This window comes from Diplodia seriata, assembly GCF_021436955.1.
Source record: "Diplodia seriata strain FDS-637 chromosome Unknown scaffold_1, whole genome shotgun sequence".
NCBI classification, from domain to species: Eukaryota; Fungi; Ascomycota; class Dothideomycetes; order Botryosphaeriales; family Botryosphaeriaceae; genus Diplodia; species Diplodia seriata.
The window spans coordinates 1,807,454-1,826,364 of record NW_027117308.1 but is presented as its reverse complement, the minus strand read 5'-3'; the positions used below and the strand labels follow the sequence as shown (position 1 = coordinate 1,826,364).

The following is an 18,911-nucleotide window of genomic DNA, read 5'->3' as shown; positions in this document are numbered from 1 at the left end:
GAAGGACCCGCGCCTCCGCCTCACCCAAAACGACCGCGTTCTACTTGAGGAGGATGTGGCCCCAGGTGGAGACTACGTGAAGCTGCTGCTACTCCCCAAGCCATTTTCTGCCGACTTCCGGCAAAACTGGGAGATATATCGCACTGAGTACTGGGAGAAGGAGAATGAGCGCCGCGCGGAGCTGCGCGGCCGCATCAAGCAGCGCGAGCGGGAGCTGGCCAAACAGGAGGGTGGCTGGCTCTGGTGGACTGGGTGGCGGGGCTGGAACCATGCAAAAGGCCTATCTAGAGGTGGAGACGTCGAGAAACCCCACCATCACCATCACCACCATGCCCATACTCATTCCTCGCCACACCTCGAAGTTCCCAGAGACAAGAAGAGACGCCCGAGCGTTGCCACGGATCGCATGATAAGAGAACGCTCACATTCCCGTTCGTCATCCCGGAGCACGACACCCATACTCGACTCCGACGAGAAGTTTGGCAGAGAGAGGCGTTGGAGCAACAGCACCACCGGAAGCGCCACCAACACTGAACGCCGAAAGAAGAAGCCCGCGAGTGGACTCTCAAGGCCCTCTCGCCTTACCCCAACGAACTCTATGTCGAGGCCAAAGACCCCTAATTCCCCTAATTCAGAGTTGGACGACATGCCAGCCTTCTCCAAGCGCGCCAGCATCATGAGCACAGTGAGCACCGATAGCGACCGCTCTGCCACTCTCACGCCAGATGAAAAGAGCGGGTCGGCGACTCCTTCTCTGTAAGCACTGTTTGACGACAAGCGTAGATCTCTTGTAGGTTATGAAGATGCATTTCTTATGAGAGAACGACATTATACCTCCACAAATTTCTACATGATTTGCCCATTACTTAGCCCAGTGTTTGACCATGTTGCCTCTCTCAATCGATTTCTGTATCCAAATTGATCCCAGCCATAGCTCCCGGCGCAAGTGAATAAGTTTGAGGAGGTGGGAGCTGAACTCAGTGTCCTTTTTGACCGTGGCATGGCCACGACCCACGCGCTCAATTCAGAACTGTAGCTGACTCTGCTCTCCAGGCTATGAACCGTTCTTTCCTTTGCCATCCCGGCTGGACGACTGCCATGCAATCGTAGTGGCGGCGATACCTCCACTTTGTCTTTGTCCGTCCCGCCATCCACCTAGTTTCCTCCTTTGTAGTATCTAGGCTCTGCCGTGGAGTTTTGTCCATTGTTCGCGAGTGGCCAGGCATTCGTCGTCGTCGTTGCAGGCTTGCTGGTCGAGGGTTGAAGTTCGAGTGCCGGTTCGTGTCGCACGACATAAGCCGCGGTGCATCTGATGCGATTGTCGGGCATCGCGCCTCCATTATCCCGCCCCTTGGGCTGTCGGCGCAGGAACTTCGCGATGGCACCGCGCATCCGTCCTCCTCCAGTGCGACGATCGGCGCCTCCATCCTTGAGACCATCGTCGACCGCGCGGGTATCGTCCGTCGGACAGGACGGGTGAGGGCTGCACGGCTCGACGGGACGGCCGCGCAAGCGGCAATACCATTTCCATTTCCGCGGGGGCTGGACGCATGCGACGATGTATGTAACGATTGCGGTGGCCACGAAGAATGCTATGAGGTAGCTGGCGAAGACGATTGCCCGGAGATGCGGGTTCTCCGGGTCATCCCTGCGGCACAGAGCGGCATTACACAAAGGGGCCATTCTCGTTCGAGTAGTTCTTTTCCAAAGAGATGATGAATGAGGAAATTTCGGTGCTTGGATTTGTGCTTCAGATGGACGGTTCGTCTCCCATTGAATGAATATCGAGAATACTTGAGAACGCAGGCTACATTTTTATCTACCCCTAAGAATCACCGTGTCCCTCAAGGCTCCAAAGGGCGCCTTGACCTGGCTTAAGACATGATTCTGGTGTTTAGAAACCTGAGGCTCAAACAAGCTTGCCAAGCTCTGTAGTGACCAAAGTCTGCGAGAATTGGGGACAAAGCATTGCCCACTGCACAGGCCAAGCGGCTACCGATCGTTGGAACTTTACTCCACCGCTTCTTTGGAACAGGGGGCAAAGCTAGTCACTCCTGAAAGGGAGTGACCGCGTGAGTGAGGCAAGATGGTAAGCTTTGCACTTGGGTTGGTATGTGCCTGTGCCGCGTGACAAGAACGGGCAGAACGTCTCGCAGCCACAGGACGCCTGCCCTAGCAACGACAATGGCAAGGTGAGAGATCCACGTTTCCTGTCTCAGCCTTACGGTGGTTGATCAACTAACCTGTCTCGAACTAAATCAACCACGAGGTCGAGGCGAACGATGCGTAGTGCGCTAAGGAACCCTTGGAACATCAGGTCCAGGCGAGACTGTACCTAGAATTATCCGTGGGGAATACGAGAAAATGGCGTGGATCCGCTTAGCTCGCGTTGCTACGGGAATCCCCCGCACTTATTGCGTAGTACCAGTGAAAGCGCGTTTCGCCACCACAATTTCACGTCATAGGAAGTACTCAAGCGCAGTGTTGTAAAGAAAATCCCTCATGGTATTTGATTAAGCGCCGAAGCAGTTGAATAGTACAGAAGTCCGTAAACCCCATTAGCCTTTATAGCAGTATCATGGGCATGCCAAATAAGATGCTCATCCATCCGTCAAACCGTAATTTCGAGAAACCCGCGCCGGGTGCAGCATGACGTCAATCGAGTGGGTATTTACAAAAGACCGACGACGGCAAGAGCGCCACCAAGAAGACCACCGATGGCAGGAACGCTGACGGAACCGGCGGCGCCAGTGGCGGAGGCGGAGGCGGCAGCCGAGGAAGCGGCCGACGAGGCGCCAGAAGCGGCCGAGCTGGCACGGCTCGAGGCAGAGGCCGCACGGGACGAAGCTGCACCAGCCGCCGACGAGGTCAGGGAAGAGGCGACGGAACCGGCCGAGCTGGCAACCGAGGAGACGTCGGAGGCGACAGACGAAGTGACGGAAGACAGCTCAGAAGCGAGGGAGGAGGCCAGCGAGCCGGTAGCAGTAGCGGCGACGGAGCCGATGCTGCTAGTGAGCGAAGACGCGTCCGAGGCGACGGAGCTGATGGCGCTGGTGACGTCGCTCGGGACAGCGCTGGCACCGCTGGCGACCTCGGAGGTGACCGACGAGATGAGGGAGCTCAGGTCCTGGGCGGCGGCCAGGGAGGCGAGGCCGGTGACAGCGACGGCGGTGAAACGCATGGTGAATAGTTGGGTTGGGTAGAAGTTGTCTGTGCGGGTGTCAGTTTGAGTGGAAGAGAGATTGGCAGCACATGTACGAACCTTGGGTGGCTTGTGTGCGGCTGGAATGAGTGCAGAGCAGAAAGCTTGGAGTGGATGAGTTGGGTGAGGTGGGAGGTGAGGAAGCGGTGCAGAAGAAAGGAGGTACCTGTTATTATAGGAGCAGGTGCAATGATCTACGTAATCAGGCTGGCAGGTGCAGGCAGCCCCAGCGGCCGAGCTGGGCGAAACAAGGTTGCCGCTGCGGTAGCAGCTGCCTTGGCATGACGCTGGCAGCCAACACGAGACACGCTACCTGTTGGCCCAGCCGGGCCGGGCTGGTTGGTTCCTGAAGCATCAGCTTTGGACTGCGGGGGCCCCGGCGGAGCAGCCAGCCCATCACCTCATCGTGCCTTCGCCTCTTGCCCAAAGGAGCGCTGACGGGAGCCGGCGAGCCTGCAGCGGCCGGCGGGACGCGTCCTAAGCCCCAATGCGTGCTGCGTGGCCGGCGCCGAAGCGTGGATGGCGACGGATGCGTCGTGACAACAAGTGCTCAGCCAACGGCATCGCCACCCGGACTCGGGTGTGGGCAGTGCGACAGCCACGGCCCCTTTGCTTGGCGCGTGCTTTACTGGCACCCTGGCTGCCTGCTGGCCGGTGGCCGCACAGAGCGGGCAGCGTCGATGCGCGGAAGCGCGGATGGGTGAGAGGTGATGTTCCAGAGCAGGCGCCGCCAACCCTGCCTGCCGTCTGCGGATCGTCACGTGCTGCGGCTGTCCGGCACGCCGCTGCATGTCATTCCGTGTCGCCCGGCTCGCCTCCATCTTCTGTCCTCGCCTCTGCGCCTCGAGAACGAGCCTTCGCCCGCGGCAATGATGCCTGTGCGTCCATGTCCCCGGCCCAATGGCTCCACGTTGTGTTTTGTCGCATCCCTGCGCAGCCAATCACCGTCCGTTTCCACTCGCGCATAAAGGATCCAACAGCGGGAGCCCTGATGTTTCCGCCCTTATGTCAGCCGTGGCGCAGCTGGAGTCCATGGACGCCGTCATCCATGGAAAGTCTTCGTCATCGCCATCATCCGCGTGCCGCCGTCGCGAATAACGCCATGCTTGTCTTCCTGCCGCGCCACGCTGCTGTCCTCGCTGTCATCGTATTCGCCTTCCAGGCCCAGGTGGTACCGCACTTGGGCTCGGCTTCTCTTCTCCAGCATCTCGGCTCGCTCCTCGTTGGCCATCCCCGCCATTTCGCCATCGTCCGTGCTGCTGAAGCACTCGTACTCTTCATCCTCCTCGGTCCACACCACATTGGTCGCTTTTCGGATGCCAAGGATCTTGGGGATGCGAAAGTCGAAGTCATCACCGCCGTCAACCTGGTTCCAGAAGCTGTTGGTCCACAGCGCTTCCACCCACCGCATGGGGATTGCGTAGGTTGTCGTGAATTGCCGCCTGCTTGGTGCCCGCTCTTGTCCCTCTTGGCTGAATGGATGCGGCCACTTGGTCACGCTGATCCCAAATTGCATATTTAGCCCGTCGCCAATTCCGTCAATATGTCCGCCAAACACCAAGGATTCCCATGCTCGTCCCAGTTCGCATCGCCTCTGTTCCAAGAAGAAAGGCTCAATCTTGATGCTAACCTCAGCCTTCGAGTGTCCTGGAAAGAAAGGAATCATCGCGTTGTTGAGCGCATGACATAGCTCGTGCACTAAGTTCTTAGCAAGGTGGAACGAAGTGCGTAAGATTGATCCTTTGGTTGGCCGGTCCAGGGCGCTTGGAATCCCTCTGCGAGCAGGTGCCTCACCTTGATTGAATAAGCGGAGAAGACGCAAATACTCATTGCTAATCCTGGAGACTGAAGCGTGAGTATAGTTAAGTCTTGGGGTTATGAAGCCTGGACGCGCTGCCAGATCTGTTGTCGCATCTGCGTCGCAAAGGTCGGATTCCTCCTCAAACGTGAAGTTGTGTTTTTCCCTGAGTTCGAACAGCACCGCCAAGACCTGTTGCTCTTCGGCCTGGGTCAGACGGCGATGCGCAAGGTCGACCCGGTCGCACAAACGGCCATACATGACTCGGAGGCCGTTAGTGCGGATATGCCGTCGACGTCGCAGCACCGCCTCCCAAAAAGCGAGGAACCGTGGCGAGGTTAGGAGCTTTGTGGCTAGTTGCAAGGCGGGCATCAACAGCACGTAATCTTCCGCTGGAACATTCAGCCACTGTCGTTGATAGAATAATGGGTGGATTGCTCGCGGGTTGGTTGCAAGCTCGTTGCGAAAAGAGGGACTCAGATCGATGTAGCCTCCGGCACGCAACTCTCCGAACGAGATCCTCTCGAGCCACAGGGGTCGCTGTATGTCTTGCATGGTGGGAGGGTTCATGATTCAGCGTGCTTCTTCCCGGGGATTGCATGCAAACATATTCTGTTACCAAATCTACCCGACAACCCAAAGCGCTCTCTGCACAAAGCTCCTCAAAGAAAGGCAAAAGCCCTCACAATCCTTTGTCGGCGTTGCTGTTAAGGTCTTTCATACTACCAAATGCGGAAATACCGCGTCCCCATTACTCTTTCAAGCACGGAAGCTTTTAGGTAGTTGCACCCGAAAGTGGCTCCGCAAATGGTAATGATGACATTCCTGTCCTGCAGCAAAGTCACAGGGACAGCGCATTCGTCCGTCTATTCGTACAAGAAGGTCAACCACAGTATACACATGCAATCTTGTCTTATTTACCCTCCCTAAATCTCAACCGTACATAGAATGCCTTGTTGCCGTCCGAGGAGTGCGACCGGAGCTGCTGGTGGAACAGGTGCTGGATCCACCAGAGCTTTTTCTGCGTTCGATGGTGTCCCACGACCCATTCTTCCGGCTGTAATGATGCATGGTGAAGTATTCGTCCGGGCTGCCGGGGCATTCGGGGTTGTTGGGCGTGCGGGCCCGGCTTTGCACGGGCGACATTTTGATCGCCTCGGGGCTCCAGGACCAGCGTTGGCTGCCACCGGTGAGCGAGCGCTGGTGCCTGCGTTTGTCCGGAAGGGCCGTCGGCAGCTCGAGCCTCGAGTTCATGCCGATCCACAAGGCCTCCTCCTCGCCGTCGCCCGACATGCGCCAGCCGCCGATGCCCTCGAAGTCGCGGTTTGGCCCGGCGGTGCTGACCAGCGAGGCGAAGCTCTCGCTCTTGGTGGGCGGTCGGCGCGGCGGACCCTGCTGGTCGCCGGCCGCGAGCAGGCTGGCAGCGCTGCTACGGCGGCGGCGGTGGTGGTGCTGGTGCTGCTGGCGGGTGGGCGTCGAGTAGCCGGAGGAGCCTCGTGAGCGATGCTGCTTGTCGAAGGCTGGGCGATGATGGAGATGGCGGGAGGTGAACAGCCAGCTGTGGATGAGGGCGACGCCCAGCTCGAAGTACACGATGGAGACACGGATCAACAGGGTGACGACTGCCAGCGAGGTGGTGAGGATGGCCAGGCCGACCAGTGGCAGCGAGGCCACGATAAGGACGGGCGGGGCGAGGAGATACAGCGGGTTGAACATGGCGGCGGCATGCAGAGAGGGTCCGCAGCGACAACGGCTCGATCACAGCATGGCGAGGAGCGGATTTGTATGCGCAAGGTCGCACCGTGAGGGGAAGAGACGCGGCATTGGCGGCGCGGTCCGTCGAGCAGCCCTCTCGTCTGGGGCCCCGAGGCATGTGATAGTTGCTGGGTTGGCCGGATCCAGCCAATCAACCACAGTCCTTATCATCGGTACGCGCTCCTTCGTGCGCCGGATGGAGGTTTTAGTTAGCCAACGAACCACAAAGTACTGCTACTGTTGCCGATCTCTGACCAGGGACCCCTCGGCTCTGATCTTGCGCAAGAACTGCGTGGGTCTTTATTGCGGGGCGGCAACGATTTTCAGACTCCGCGAAACAATCTTGCCTGAGGCATGCCCATACGTCACTACGTTGAACTTCAAAACCAAATAATCCCCACGATACCCTCGCTGAACTTCACGTCTCGCTCTAGTCAACCAGCCCAACATGGAGGCCTCGTCAACCCCAAGCACGCCTTTCCCCTGGCATATAGGTGTCTTCGATGCCCATTGCCATCCAACCGACACCATGTCGGCCGTGCCCGTTGTGCCTCAGATGAAGGCAAAAGCGCTGACCGTCATGGCAACGCGCGCGCAAGACCAGCAGCTGGTTGCCGACGTCGCTGACAGACTGGGCGTCCCATCTCCTGACGTCGACTCGTGGAGGCCTGAAGAACGATTGCTGCCGTGCTTTGGCTGGCATCCGTGGTTCTCCCACCAGATGTTCAGTGAAGATATGTCCCCAGGGAAGAAAACGCTGGATGACGACGCGAAGATTCTCCACTACAAGAAAGTCCTGTCACCGCCGCCCGAAGATCATGATTTCATCCTTTCTCTGCCTGATCCTCGCCCCTTCTCCGATTTCCTCGAAGAGACTAGGCGCTTCTTGCGTCGCTACCCGCTGGCCCTAGTAGGGGAAATAGGGCTCGACAAGTCGTTCCGCATCCCAGCGGCCTGGCTTCCTGAAGCTCACGAGAACCGCGACGACTCCCTCACGCCCGGAGGTCGCGAAGGGCGGGGCCTGACCCCGCACGTAGTAGCCATGGATCACCAGAAGAAAATCCTGACAGCTCAACTGAACCTCGCGGGAGAGATGGGGCGTGCCGTGTCCGTACATGGGGTACAGGCGCACGGCGTTCTATTCGAAACCGTCAGAGCAACGTGGAAAGGCCACGAGAGAAAGCCGATGAGCAAGCGCGAGCGGAAGAAGCGCGGCGTAACGGCCGAGGAAGCCGAAGAGGATGCAAATGCGGACGACGGTTCGCCCAAACCGTTTCCCCCTCGCATCTGCCTGCACTCCTACTCCGGCCATCCCTCGACTCTTCCGCAGTACTTTGACTCTTCCGTCCCGGCCGATGTCTTCATTTCGTTCTCCACCGCCATCAACTACTCTGACCGAGCAGCCCAGACGACGTCGAAATCCATCAAGGCCGTTCCTGACGATCGCATTCTTGTTGAGAGCGATCTCCATATCGCCGGTGAACCCATGGACGAGCATCTGGAGGACATAGTGCGTAAGGTCTGTGAGATTAAGGGATGGAGTCTTGAAGAAGGCACAAGAAAACTAAGGCAGAATTGGGAACGGTTTGCGTTTGGGAGACGCGAAAAACTATCTACGAAGGAGGATGATCAGTCCAGTAGCTAACGCATGATCATTGAAAGAATAAAGAGCCTGCGGACATGACCTTGGGCTCATTGCATGGAGACTACTTGCACATCGGTGCGATACTCCCCGGGGATGAAGGAGCCGACATAACTGCATTCCTCATCTAGAGGAAATCGAAGTATGCCTCAACCGCATGCGCATGGATGCGCTACGTCGCAAGACCTAGGATCCCCATGTTGTCGAACAGACGAAACCAGATAAGGTACTCTCTCCTGGCACTTGTGAGCAGGCTCTATGCTGCTACAATACTTGATAGGCCAGAGGCGCTCTCCATCGATACATAGAAGCATCTGCAGTCTGCTTTGTCCCCACTTGTGAAACGGTTTCCAAATATAGCAATGCAACGCTACCTTGTCTCCATTGTTGAACATTCTAGCCCATGCCCCTTTATCACCAACCTTAACAATGCATTGTGCTTTGTCGAGGAGTCGCGATATACATAGCATGTTGCCGCCCTCTCTAGGAAGCGCTGTAATACAATCCGATCGTGCCCCTTCCGAAAGCCAAGCAGGACTTGGCCCCTCGTTTCAGTCTCACCATCCGACATGGCAAGTGTGCGTATACTACCCATCTGCTGGAGTTGGTGGGCGACATCCCGTTATTGGGATGCGTTCTGCTGCACCAAATACAAGAGAAAGCGATGGACAATCAAGCAGAGGCGGACGGCAACAAGGCTCGAGGGCGCTGTAATAAGCCGGTCGCAAAAGGGTAAGCGTCCGACCGCAGCGGGAAAGACTGCAAGCAAGATGGAAAGGTTGACACGAAGGCACAAGAACAGGCACATATTGGGCAAAGGGCTGATGTTGTCCGGGCCCTTGTTAGCGGCACGCAAGCGGAGAGCCGCCATACCGAGCGGCCGAGGTCGGAGCATTGCACTCAGTAGGCCGAGGAAAGGCTACCTGATAGCGACAGTTCCCGTCAGGCGTCTTTGCCTACGCTTTTGTCGAAAGTCGAGCAAGGGGAGGGCAGCGCTCGCAGAAGGGAGGGTTGAAATGTACATCGGAAAGACCGGAAGGAAGTCAGCGCTCAAGAAGCCTAGGTTCGCGGGCAGGGAGGGCCGGAAGGTGTGCTTCTCAGAGGTCGAGGTCGTGGAGTTCAACAGGAAGCAGAAGCCATGCACAACGATGGGGACGAGTTCGGACTTGACGAAGCTCTCGCAGGCGAATCAGCACAAAGAGGCTTTTCACGTGCGAAGGCGGTGGGGCGGTGCGAGAGTGGTATGGTGAGAATTGGCTGCTGGTGCCCGACGAGAACACGGTTCGGCCGGACGAAGCCGGCGAGATGGCCCGCCAGCGCGGTCAGCTTGGCGGCGCGGTCACGCGGCTGCGTGATGACGCGATGCGGAGAGCGGGAACATGTTGTGCAGGACAGCGAAGACGGCCACGAAGCGTTGGTAGTTAGGTGGCAGCGGGCAGCAGGTGGGTATGGAGTTGATAGCTGCTGTAATTGGCACTAGTGGACCCTGCAGCAGTTGTTGCAGCCGGAGTCCAGAGGCCCCGATCGGCAGAGGCACAGAGCGAGCGGTGAAGACGCGCTACGCTACGGCCGCCAGCAGCGTCATTCAAGAAGTCCCCCGCCGCGTTTTCTGCGGTGCGCCCATGTCTCAGCACTCTCCACCGCAATCATGACTCCCGGCCTAGGCACCTGGAATACCACCGATGGCGACCTTCAGGATCTCTTCGGCGCTCGCAGGCCGCGCGACATCACTATCCAGATCGTCTTATCCATCGCCCTCGGCACCGGCGCCTTTCTGACCTTCTGCATTCTGCGCCCGCGCTGGGAGGGCCTGTACGCTGCCCGCAAGAAGCAGAATGACGAGGCCACCGCCCTGCCCGAACTCCCGCGCACCCTCTTTGGATGGATCCCCGCCCTGTGGAGGATCACCGACCAGCAGGTGCTGGCTTCCGCTGGTCTCGATGCCTATGTCGTCAGTCCACCCCGCTCAGCCCGCCCCCTCGTCTTCTGACAGCCGCTAGTTCCTGGCCTTCTTCAAGATGGCAATTAAGTTTCTCTCCTTCACCCTGTTCTTCTCGGTCATTGTCATAAACCCCGTCCACTCGCGCTTCCCCGACACGAGCAAGGGCAAGCTTAAGAAGAACGAGACCATTGCCGACGACGGCGACTATGAGCTGCGCCGCCGCAATGGCCCCGTTCTTCTCGACTCAAACTGGCATGTTTCCGATTCCTACTCCTACTGGGACTTCTCCCATACCGACTACCTCTGGATGTATCTGGTCTTCGCATACCTCTTCACCGGTCTTGCCGCCTACATGATTGTCTCTGAGACGAGGCGCGTCATTGAGATCCGCCAGGAGTACCTTGGCAGCCAAACTACCGTCACCGACCGTACCATCCGCCTCTCGGGCATCCCGCCAGAATTACGTTCCGAAACCAAGATAAAGGAATTCGTCGAGGAGCTGGAGATCGGCAGCGTTGAGAGCGTCACGCTCTGCAGAAACTGGAAGGCTCTTGATGAGCTGATGGACAAGCGCATGTTGACTTTGCGGAAGCTGGAAGAGGCCTGGACTGTCCACTTGGGCCAGCGCCGCGTCGAGCGCAATCTCGAATCCTTGCCCATTTCTCAGCCCTCTCCACCCGAACCCTATGCAAGCGACAGCGAGCGTGCCCAGCTTCTTGGGAATGGAGGTCTGATCACGCGTCGCTCCACCTCGCCCTACAACCGCAGCCGGCCCTTGGTCAAGATCTGGTATGGCCGCCTCAAGGTGTGGTATAGGAATGTGGACGCTATCAATTTCTACGAGGAGAAGCTGCGCCGCCTCGATGATGAGATCAAGACGTTGCGTAACAAGGAGTTTGAGCCGACCCCGCTCGCCTTTGTCACCATGGACAGCGTGGCCAGTTGTGTAAGTAGCGACTGAACCCCTTTCTCCCTTTGGTGCTGACAATTCCCCCCAGCAAATGGCTGTCCAAGCTGTTCTTGACCCTTCCCCGCTGCAGCTCCTGGCTAACACCAGTCCCGCGCCTTCGGACGTGGTCTGGCAAAACACATATATGCCCCGTCGGGAAAGGATGATGCGAGCTTGGTCCATCACCTGCCTCATCGGATTGCTGACTGTGCTGTGGACCTTGATCCTTGTGCCAATCGCCGGTTTCCTGAGTATTGATTCCATAGACCGCGTGTTCCCCGGCTTCAAGGACGCCATTGAATATCACAAGAACATCAAGTCTATCATTGTCACACAGCTCCCCACATTACTCGTGTCTCTGTTGAACGTTCTCGTTCCGTACCTTTATGACTGTGCGTCTCCTGATCTGTTCCTGCAAGTCGATACTGACATATCCCGCAGGGCTCGCCAACCACCAAGGAATGATTGGGCAGGGTGACGTTGAGCTTTCTGTGTAAGTCATTCAGTCTCGCGTAGCATACCTGGTACTGATTATAGTAGCATCTCGAAGAACTTCTTCTTCGTGTTCTTCAACTTCTTCGTGGTCTTCACCGTTTTGGGTACGGCCTCGGGTTTCTGGGGATTACTTGAGAACATTGGCGAGCAATTGAGAGATGCCACCAAGATCGCCAACGCTCTCGCCTTGTCTCTGCAAGGTCTTCTCAACTTCTACACCAATTTCGTCATCCTTCAAGGTATCGGTCTTTTCCCATTCCGATTGCTAGAGTTCGGCTCTGTCGCATTGTATCCCATCACGTTAATGGGTGCAAAAACACCACGCGGTTAGTTGTCTTTCCTTCGCTCCTTGGGTTAGTCGCTCATTTCTAATTGGTGCAGATTACGCCGAGTTGGTCCAACCTCCGGTGTTCAGTTACGGCTTCTACCTTCCGCAGACGATTTTGATTTTCATCATCTGCACTGTCTACAGTGTTCTCCGCTCGTCTTGGATGGTCCTCTTGGCCGGTCTGATATACTTTGTCATTGGCCATTTCGTGCACAAATACCAGCTGCTCTACGCCATGGACCATCGTCAACACTCAACGGGCCGAGGCTGGACAATGATCTGTGATCGGGTCATTGTCGGCTTGATTCTGTTCCAGCTTACAATGGCAGGCCAGTTGGCCTTGAAGGGGGCATTCTGGCGAGCGGCTCTCCTTGTTCCCTTGACCATTTCTACTCTCTGGTTCTGGAACGTCTACACGTACTCCTATAAGCCACTCATGCGCTTCATCGCGCTGAAAAGCTTGCGGAGAGCAGAACGGTCCGATCTGGTTACTCCGCAGGTGGAGCAGCCTACCATCGATGAAGAGCGTGAGAGAGGCCAGCGCTATGTCAATCCGAACCTCGTCATGCCGTAAGTCTTCCAAGCACCCACAACCATTGGTCATGATATTAACATGTCGATTAGCCTTGAGGACGTTTGGATTACAGACAACAGCGCAAGAGCTCTGTTGAACGGCCAGGAGAGTCCCGCTGAAGTCATCAACGAAGTCGAAGATCCTCCCAGAAAGCGATTCCGCCGGTTCTTCCGCCGCAATCGAAGTGGCTAGTGTACAGTGCACCACCTGGTGTCTGGATTGACCGTCCCGTTTCATGATCACATGCTCGCCTAGAATATACCCCACCAGTCGTTTTGAGTGTATATAGCTGTCTCCTTGGTCACTTATGGAAACAAAAGCAATTGATTTTTGGAGTCTGATTTTCCTTGAAGCAGTTCGCCGTTGTATCATGATTCTGTGGAAGAGTGAAAGATTGTAATTTTCTTCAAATGGCTTGGGTCTCATCCTCACGTAGGGTGAACTGCGGAATACTTCACGTTTTTGTGGGCGCGAAAAACTGCACAATTCCTACATGGATTGTCAAAGCATGCAGAAGCACAGGTCTTCAATATGACGACAAGTCGATCGAAATGCGATCCCGTGTGCCGCTCATGTGGCCCCTGGCGGCCTGTCCCCGTGCCAGCATGTATGAACGTGGTAAGGCATTTAAACGGAAGTTTTCCCAGATCCAGAATCATCCTCCCAATGAACACCCTTTGATTAGCCTTTAACATTCGTCGTATGACACTCACTTGCTCGTTGCGATAATAGGCGTATACAACGAGGCATGCGTTGTTGTTCGAGGATTAGCAAGCTCTAGTTTTTTTTTTTTTTTTTCATTACTGCAGTACACCAGCGTTTGTCCGTGGTGTGCGGCATCATCGTGTCTTTTACCTGCACTTATATGTTTGATTGTATTGTGCCTATTCAGCAGAAGCATTTTGCAGGTCCTCAACATGTAAGGCGGCTCTCACTTCTCACGTCTCCAACTATCATGCGATGGGACTCCGGGTCGGACGCCAATAGCTGTTTTACAGTGTCGGTCCGGTGGTTCATCAGGCCAACGCAATTCCTGGTGGAAACTTCGAGAGGCACTCATAGGAAGTTCGCTTTGTTATTCAGGATCATGGCAAGTCTTGAAGCTCTAAAGCACGTGCCTCATAGTCAGTCTTCTTCCAAAACAAATCGGTTTCGGCATTGTGCTGGGCAGCGCTTGCATAGCTGCCTCACACAAGTTGCTTACAAAGTGACAATGAACGACATGATTCACACTGGTAAAGCTGAACAATGGATATCTCTCCCGAGACAGTCGCACCCGTTATTGTCTTGTGAAGTCTCACCTCACAATGTTCACTTTCCGAACCGCCTTTATCTCTGGAATCTCTCATGTTTTTGCAAAGACATCCACTCATTGCCAGTCGTTTTTCTTCTACCCAAAGCAAAAGCCCAGCACTTTCGCAACGACACACACAAGCCTTTACACTGCGACCTCCCACACCAGCACACTGAGTAAAGACTCATGGCGAACTTTGGCACCAGGCCCTCCTCCGGGCGAAACAATATCCTCTTCACGGTATCTGCAGAGGGCGAAATCAGATCTTTGAAGTCACCTCTGCCAAGCCCACTGAAGAAGCGGTTTCCGCAACAAGATCTTCGGCAAGCTAGGCTTGTAACCGATTCACAGAAGTACTTGCATACGTCATCAACATCACCGCCGTCAGATCTGACTACACCTATTTCCCATGGTACCTCGAATATCTCCAACGTCAGCACCAAAACCCCATCGGCACCGCCACTACAGCTCAGTAGACTCGAAACCGACGTCGCCATCCAAATAGCACGGTCCGAATACATCCAGATCGGTCTCCAAAGGCGGTATTGGGACCCGCCGCTCCTTCCACAGCACTACAGAGCGGCCGTGGAGAATCCCACCATCGACGCGGACAGCTTCTCGAGAGCCGTGGCTCTGACAGACATCAGCATCTCCGGCGACCCGATTCGCATGTGCACGCCCGACTTCCGCGTCGAACCGCGCGGGTTGAAGGTTGGCGCTTGCCTGTTCCTCAACCTACCCTACGGCGCCAACGATGCGTGCGGCCTCCAGGTCAAGATGAGGGACGGCAGCGCGACCGATCAGCCAAGGTTCATCCTGGAAGTCTGCGCAGCCGTCGTCGATGCCGGTGACGGCAGGAAAGCGTGGCGTCTCTGCACCCAGCACGACGTCACGGACATGATCAACGACATGGCCCGCAAGCGGGTCGCCTCGACGGCCATCGCCTCAAGCTCGACGTCCCAGCACCACCACCACGACCCTGTGCGAAGTCGTGCCGATCGCAGCCCACCCGACGCAGCTCACACCGAAGCCTTCGACTGGACGAGCTTCACCGAAGAAGAGCTGAAGATCGGCCGGCGGACAACCCGCCGCGACCACCACCACCACCACCACCTACCCGCCTCGACCCGCTACTCCTCCCGCTCGCGCCTCTCCGGCTCCACCCTCGTCGAGACGCCCACGACGATGACGACCTCCGCCCGCTCCACCCTCGTCGCCGCCACATCAAACCCACCACCACCACCACCATCAGCATCAACGGCAGCAGCAACAGCGCCAGCTCCTCCTCCTTCCCTCTTCACAGCCCTCCCCGCCGACACCCACGCCTTCCTCCGCCTCGCCGACGCCATCAAACGCGCGCACGCGTCCCGCTTCTTCCTCCTCGTCCCGCACCGCGCCAATCACTGCGTTCGTCGTCGTCGTCGTCGCAGTCATCAGTCCGAGCGGCCGGTACACACCTTGCTCGGGTGCTACTCCATCCCGTTCGTGTCGGCGGAGCTGTACGAGAGTCCGGGGGAGTTGGACGACGTGGTGGGGGCGGTTGAGGAGGAGCAGCGGCAGCGGCGGTGGTGGTGCGGGGAAGTAGGAAGTGAGAGTGGTGGTGGTGGTAGGTTGCGGGAGGCGTTGGTGGCGGGGTTGAGGGGTCGTGAGGCGTTTGTGTGGGAGGTGGCGGCGGTCGGCAGTGGCGGTGGCGGAGTCGATAGCAGGAGGCTGGGCGGAAGAAAGGAGGGCGGCGGCAGCGCGGGAGAAGAGGTTCGTGCAGGCAAGCGACGGCCGTGGAGGAGTGTGGAGTGCGTGCCGGTGGGTGATGGACGTGCGGACGGAGAGAGGTGGTGGGTTTGTTTCGTGCGGTGAGGAGAGAGGTTGCGGGTAAAGATCTCGTAGATATAGAGCTGCGTTCGATGACGTCGGTTTGAGCAGTGGTTGTTTGTTTCAGAGCGTTTCAGTCTCAGTTTGACTTCTTACCTCTTTTTGGGTGAACAAATATCCGAAGAAATCTAGGTTGAGACTTAGCACTAAGAATGATTAAAGCTACACACCACATACCCATGCACTCCATTCAGAGAGACATCGGAGCCGTGCATATATAGCGTGAGCAAAAAAACTGCGTGCTGTGTCTCCGATCGCAGTATCAGCCTTTCGGGTGTTGTTAATCACTTCGCCCCATATTGTATTGATGCAAATTCTGGCAACTGAACTTATCTCATACCATTCCCCCTTCCCTGATGTAATTCGTGTGCCCCAATGTTGTCTCAATTTAGCGATACATCATCTTATATGTCCAATAACATACCTCCTGACCCTGGTACTCCTAGACGCCGAACAAGAAGGAAAAAAGCCGACCCAGAAAAACTATGAAACTCCAGAGCCAGTGTAGACAAACATCCAAAAAGAGCGTTACTACAGACCTCCTGGGCAGTACTGTAACTGAACCGTGATGAACGGGCTGAGAGGGACCCGGAACAGAAATACCAGAGATAATTGGCAGAACGGCTTTTTCGGTGATGCCAGTTTCAGGTACTTGACCAGAAACTGTTATACAAAAATCCCCATTTGAGAGGCTTTTGTTCCTCAACGTACCATTCCCATGTTTCGCTGTGACGGCAATGAGCGTAGACAGAGAAATGAAGATGCGTGTTCCAACGACGCCTTTTCATATCTCCGACCAATGCACATCTTCCATCTCCTCATACTCCACCTTCCTGCTGCTGCTGCTGCTCGCCGACACCCTCGCCGCCGCTGCCGACGACGACGCCCTCATCCTCCCAACAGCACCGCCACCACCACCACTCTCCCTGCTCGAGGAAGAATAAGGCCGTGCGTCAGCATTCGCGTTCGGGCTCGGGCCGGCAGCGCTCAACTTCTGCCTGATCTTCTTCCCGAACTTGACCGCAAACGACGACGACGAAGACGACGAGGGCCGCGCGACACTCTCCTTGGCCGCACTCCCACCGTTGCCATAACCCCTTTGCACCGCGGGGTCGATGATGTCGTCGCCATCGCCGTGATCGATCTCCTGTGCGCCCGTGCTTTTGGTACCACCATCGCCGCCGCCGACTCCGCCGACACTCCGCGTCGACATCATCCGCCGGATCGGACTCGGTATCTCGTCCATCGAGCGCGCGCGCTGCACGCCGGCGGCGAGCTGCTGCGTCTGGAGCCTCGCGGCGGCGGCGGCGACGGCGGACTTGGTCGACAGTGACGGCAGCGCCGGTTTCGGGGACTGCCGCTGCTCCGCCTGCAGGCTGCTTCGGCAGCGGGGGCAGCATTGCCGGGCGAGCGGCTCTTCGTCGTCGTCGTCCTCTTTCGGTCCCATCATCATCGCCCCGGGAAAGGCGCCGGGCGAGAAGGGCGTCATGGGCGGCGAGGGTGGGGCGTCGACGTCCGTCTTCGATGTCGAGGAGGCGACGGAGAGGCGGAAGAAGTGGCCGGGCGTGCGAGGCGGCGACAGGGCGGGGCCAGCTGGAGAGGAGGGGTAGGAGTGGTAGCCGTCGTCGTCGTCATCGTCGTAGTCAGCATCGTCAAAGTCCTCGTCGTCACTGGAGTAGTATCGATCGTTGGGCTTGGCATTGGAAAGACGCCGGGTGCTGCTGACGCTGTGGCGAACACTGCTGGCCGGGTGGTGGTGATGGTGATCCTGCTGGCGGAGCGGAGGGGTGGCGGCCGTGGCGTTCTTGGAAAGCGGCTCGTACCGCTGCGAACGGCTGCTGTAGCTATTCTCTGGCGAGGTGGGGCCGCGCGGGAGGCCGTGGTGGGAGAGCGGCAGGCGGAGTTGGGGGTGGTGACTGCCGTGGTGGCCGGCGGCGGCTGAGGCTGGGCGGGAGGAAGAGGAGGATCCGGATGAGGTGGCTTGGTGGTACGCCGCCATGTTTGTCCCCTCGTAGGTTGTTCCGGTGGTTGAGTGGATAGGTGGGATGGGAAGCGAAACAACACAGGCTTGTTTTGAGGAAGCGCTGGGAAGGCAGGGCGCGTGTTGGAGAGTAGAGAGAGGAGGAAAGACCACGGAGTTTCAAGAAAGTAAAGTAGTAGGGTAGGGACAGGCTGAGAAAAGGCTGAGCCACAGGTAAGGCAGAAACGCAGCAGGGCTAATTCGACAACGACCAGGCAGCTGCGGTACAGCCCGAGACGTCAGAGCTGCGGCGGCTACACAAGCACAGCAGAAAAGTAAGAATACAGATCAGAAGCAAGTGAGAGAAGCTAAAAGAAAAAGCGACGTCTCCCATGGGAGGCAAGCCGGGTTATACAGCAGCCCTCGGCCGTCAATGGTCCCCACCGCTGCTCGTCGCGCGCGCGCTCGCCGGCCGGGCCCCGGGCCCCGGGCCATTGCGGCTGCAAACGAGGCCATATTGCGGCGCGAAGGTGAGAGTGGTGTGTGTGGGTGTAGTGACCGAAGAGAGGAAGTGCGATGGCTACGCGCCCGGAGGCCTGAGCTAGGGCGGCCATCCCTGCCTGCATCGCCTCCAGCCCCGCCCAATGAGCGCCCGCTGCGCGCTGGCCACCGAACCACCAGCCCGTTTGACAGAGCGGCTAGCGACCAAGCACGCGTCGCGGCCCATCAGATGATGTACATGATCGTACGTTGCTCTCAGCGCCCCTCTGCCCCGGGGCGGAAAGCGGGTCGTCAGTGGCGTAGCAGGCCCGCAGCCAATCGCAACGCCCCCGCCTCTGCGGCACTCCCGCTCAGCTTGTTTAGCGAGAGCCTGCCCCGACCATTTTTGCAAAGGAATACGCGCCATTGGTCGCCGTTCACGAGATGCCCCAGCTGATGCCGCTGAACTGATGATGGGTGCAACTGACGTGCCTCAGTCTCTGGTGCCTGGCCCGTTTCCGCGGTCGTCGCGGGCAGCGCTCCGCAAGCGCCAGCCAGTGCCGGTGGCCCTTTCTCTGATGCGCCGGGGATCTACGCCGATCCTCCATCAGGCGCGCGGTCCA

General features: G+C 57.5%; 6 protein-coding genes across 6 annotated transcripts; 2 read left to right on the top strand and 4 right to left on the bottom strand.

Annotated features, from left to right (window-relative positions):
* Positions 1–2,671: 2,671 nt before the first annotated feature.
* Positions 2,672–3,181, bottom strand: SLS55_000535 (uncharacterized protein; the record flags this gene model as incomplete). Its single annotated transcript, XM_066772046.1, has 1 exon — positions 2,672–3,181. The coding sequence occupies one exon, from the start codon at positions 3,179–3,181 to the stop codon at positions 2,672–2,674; it is 510 nt and encodes a 169-aa protein (XP_066637325.1).
* Positions 3,182–4,244: 1,063 nt separating this feature from the next.
* SLS55_000534 (uncharacterized protein) lies at positions 4,245–4,613 on the bottom strand (the record flags this gene model as incomplete). The annotated part of the gene is made up of 2 exons (XM_066772045.1): positions 4,245–4,581; positions 4,609–4,613. The coding sequence occupies 2 exons, from the start codon at positions 4,611–4,613 to the stop codon at positions 4,245–4,247; spliced, it is 342 nt and encodes a 113-aa protein (XP_066637324.1).
* Positions 4,614–5,933: 1,320 nt separating this feature from the next.
* SLS55_000533 (uncharacterized protein) lies at positions 5,934–6,716 on the bottom strand (the record flags this gene model as incomplete). Its single annotated transcript, XM_066772044.1, has 1 exon — positions 5,934–6,716. One exon carries the CDS (start codon positions 6,714–6,716, stop codon positions 5,934–5,936), a length of 783 nt encoding a protein of 260 aa, XP_066637323.1.
* A 568-nt stretch (positions 6,717–7,284) lies between these two features.
* Positions 7,285–8,400, top strand: scn1 (Cut9-interacting protein scn1; the record flags this gene model as incomplete). Its single annotated transcript, XM_066772043.1, has 1 exon — positions 7,285–8,400. The coding sequence occupies one exon, from the start codon at positions 7,285–7,287 to the stop codon at positions 8,398–8,400; it is 1,116 nt and encodes a 371-aa protein (XP_066637322.1).
* A 1,645-nt stretch (positions 8,401–10,045) lies between these two features.
* Positions 10,046–12,685, top strand: SLS55_000531 (uncharacterized protein; the record flags this gene model as incomplete). The annotated part of the gene is made up of 6 exons (XM_066772042.1): positions 10,046–10,348; positions 10,398–11,285; positions 11,338–11,680; positions 11,730–11,781; positions 11,829–12,109; positions 12,165–12,685. The coding sequence occupies 6 exons, from the start codon at positions 10,046–10,048 to the stop codon at positions 12,683–12,685; spliced, it is 2,388 nt and encodes a 795-aa protein (XP_066637321.1).
* A 3,947-nt stretch (positions 12,686–16,632) lies between these two features.
* Positions 16,633–17,847, bottom strand: SLS55_000530 (uncharacterized protein; the record flags this gene model as incomplete). Its single annotated transcript, XM_066772041.1, has 2 exons — positions 16,633–17,683; positions 17,840–17,847. The coding sequence occupies 2 exons, from the start codon at positions 17,845–17,847 to the stop codon at positions 16,633–16,635; spliced, it is 1,059 nt and encodes a 352-aa protein (XP_066637320.1).
* Positions 17,848–18,911: the final 1,064 nt, after the last annotated feature.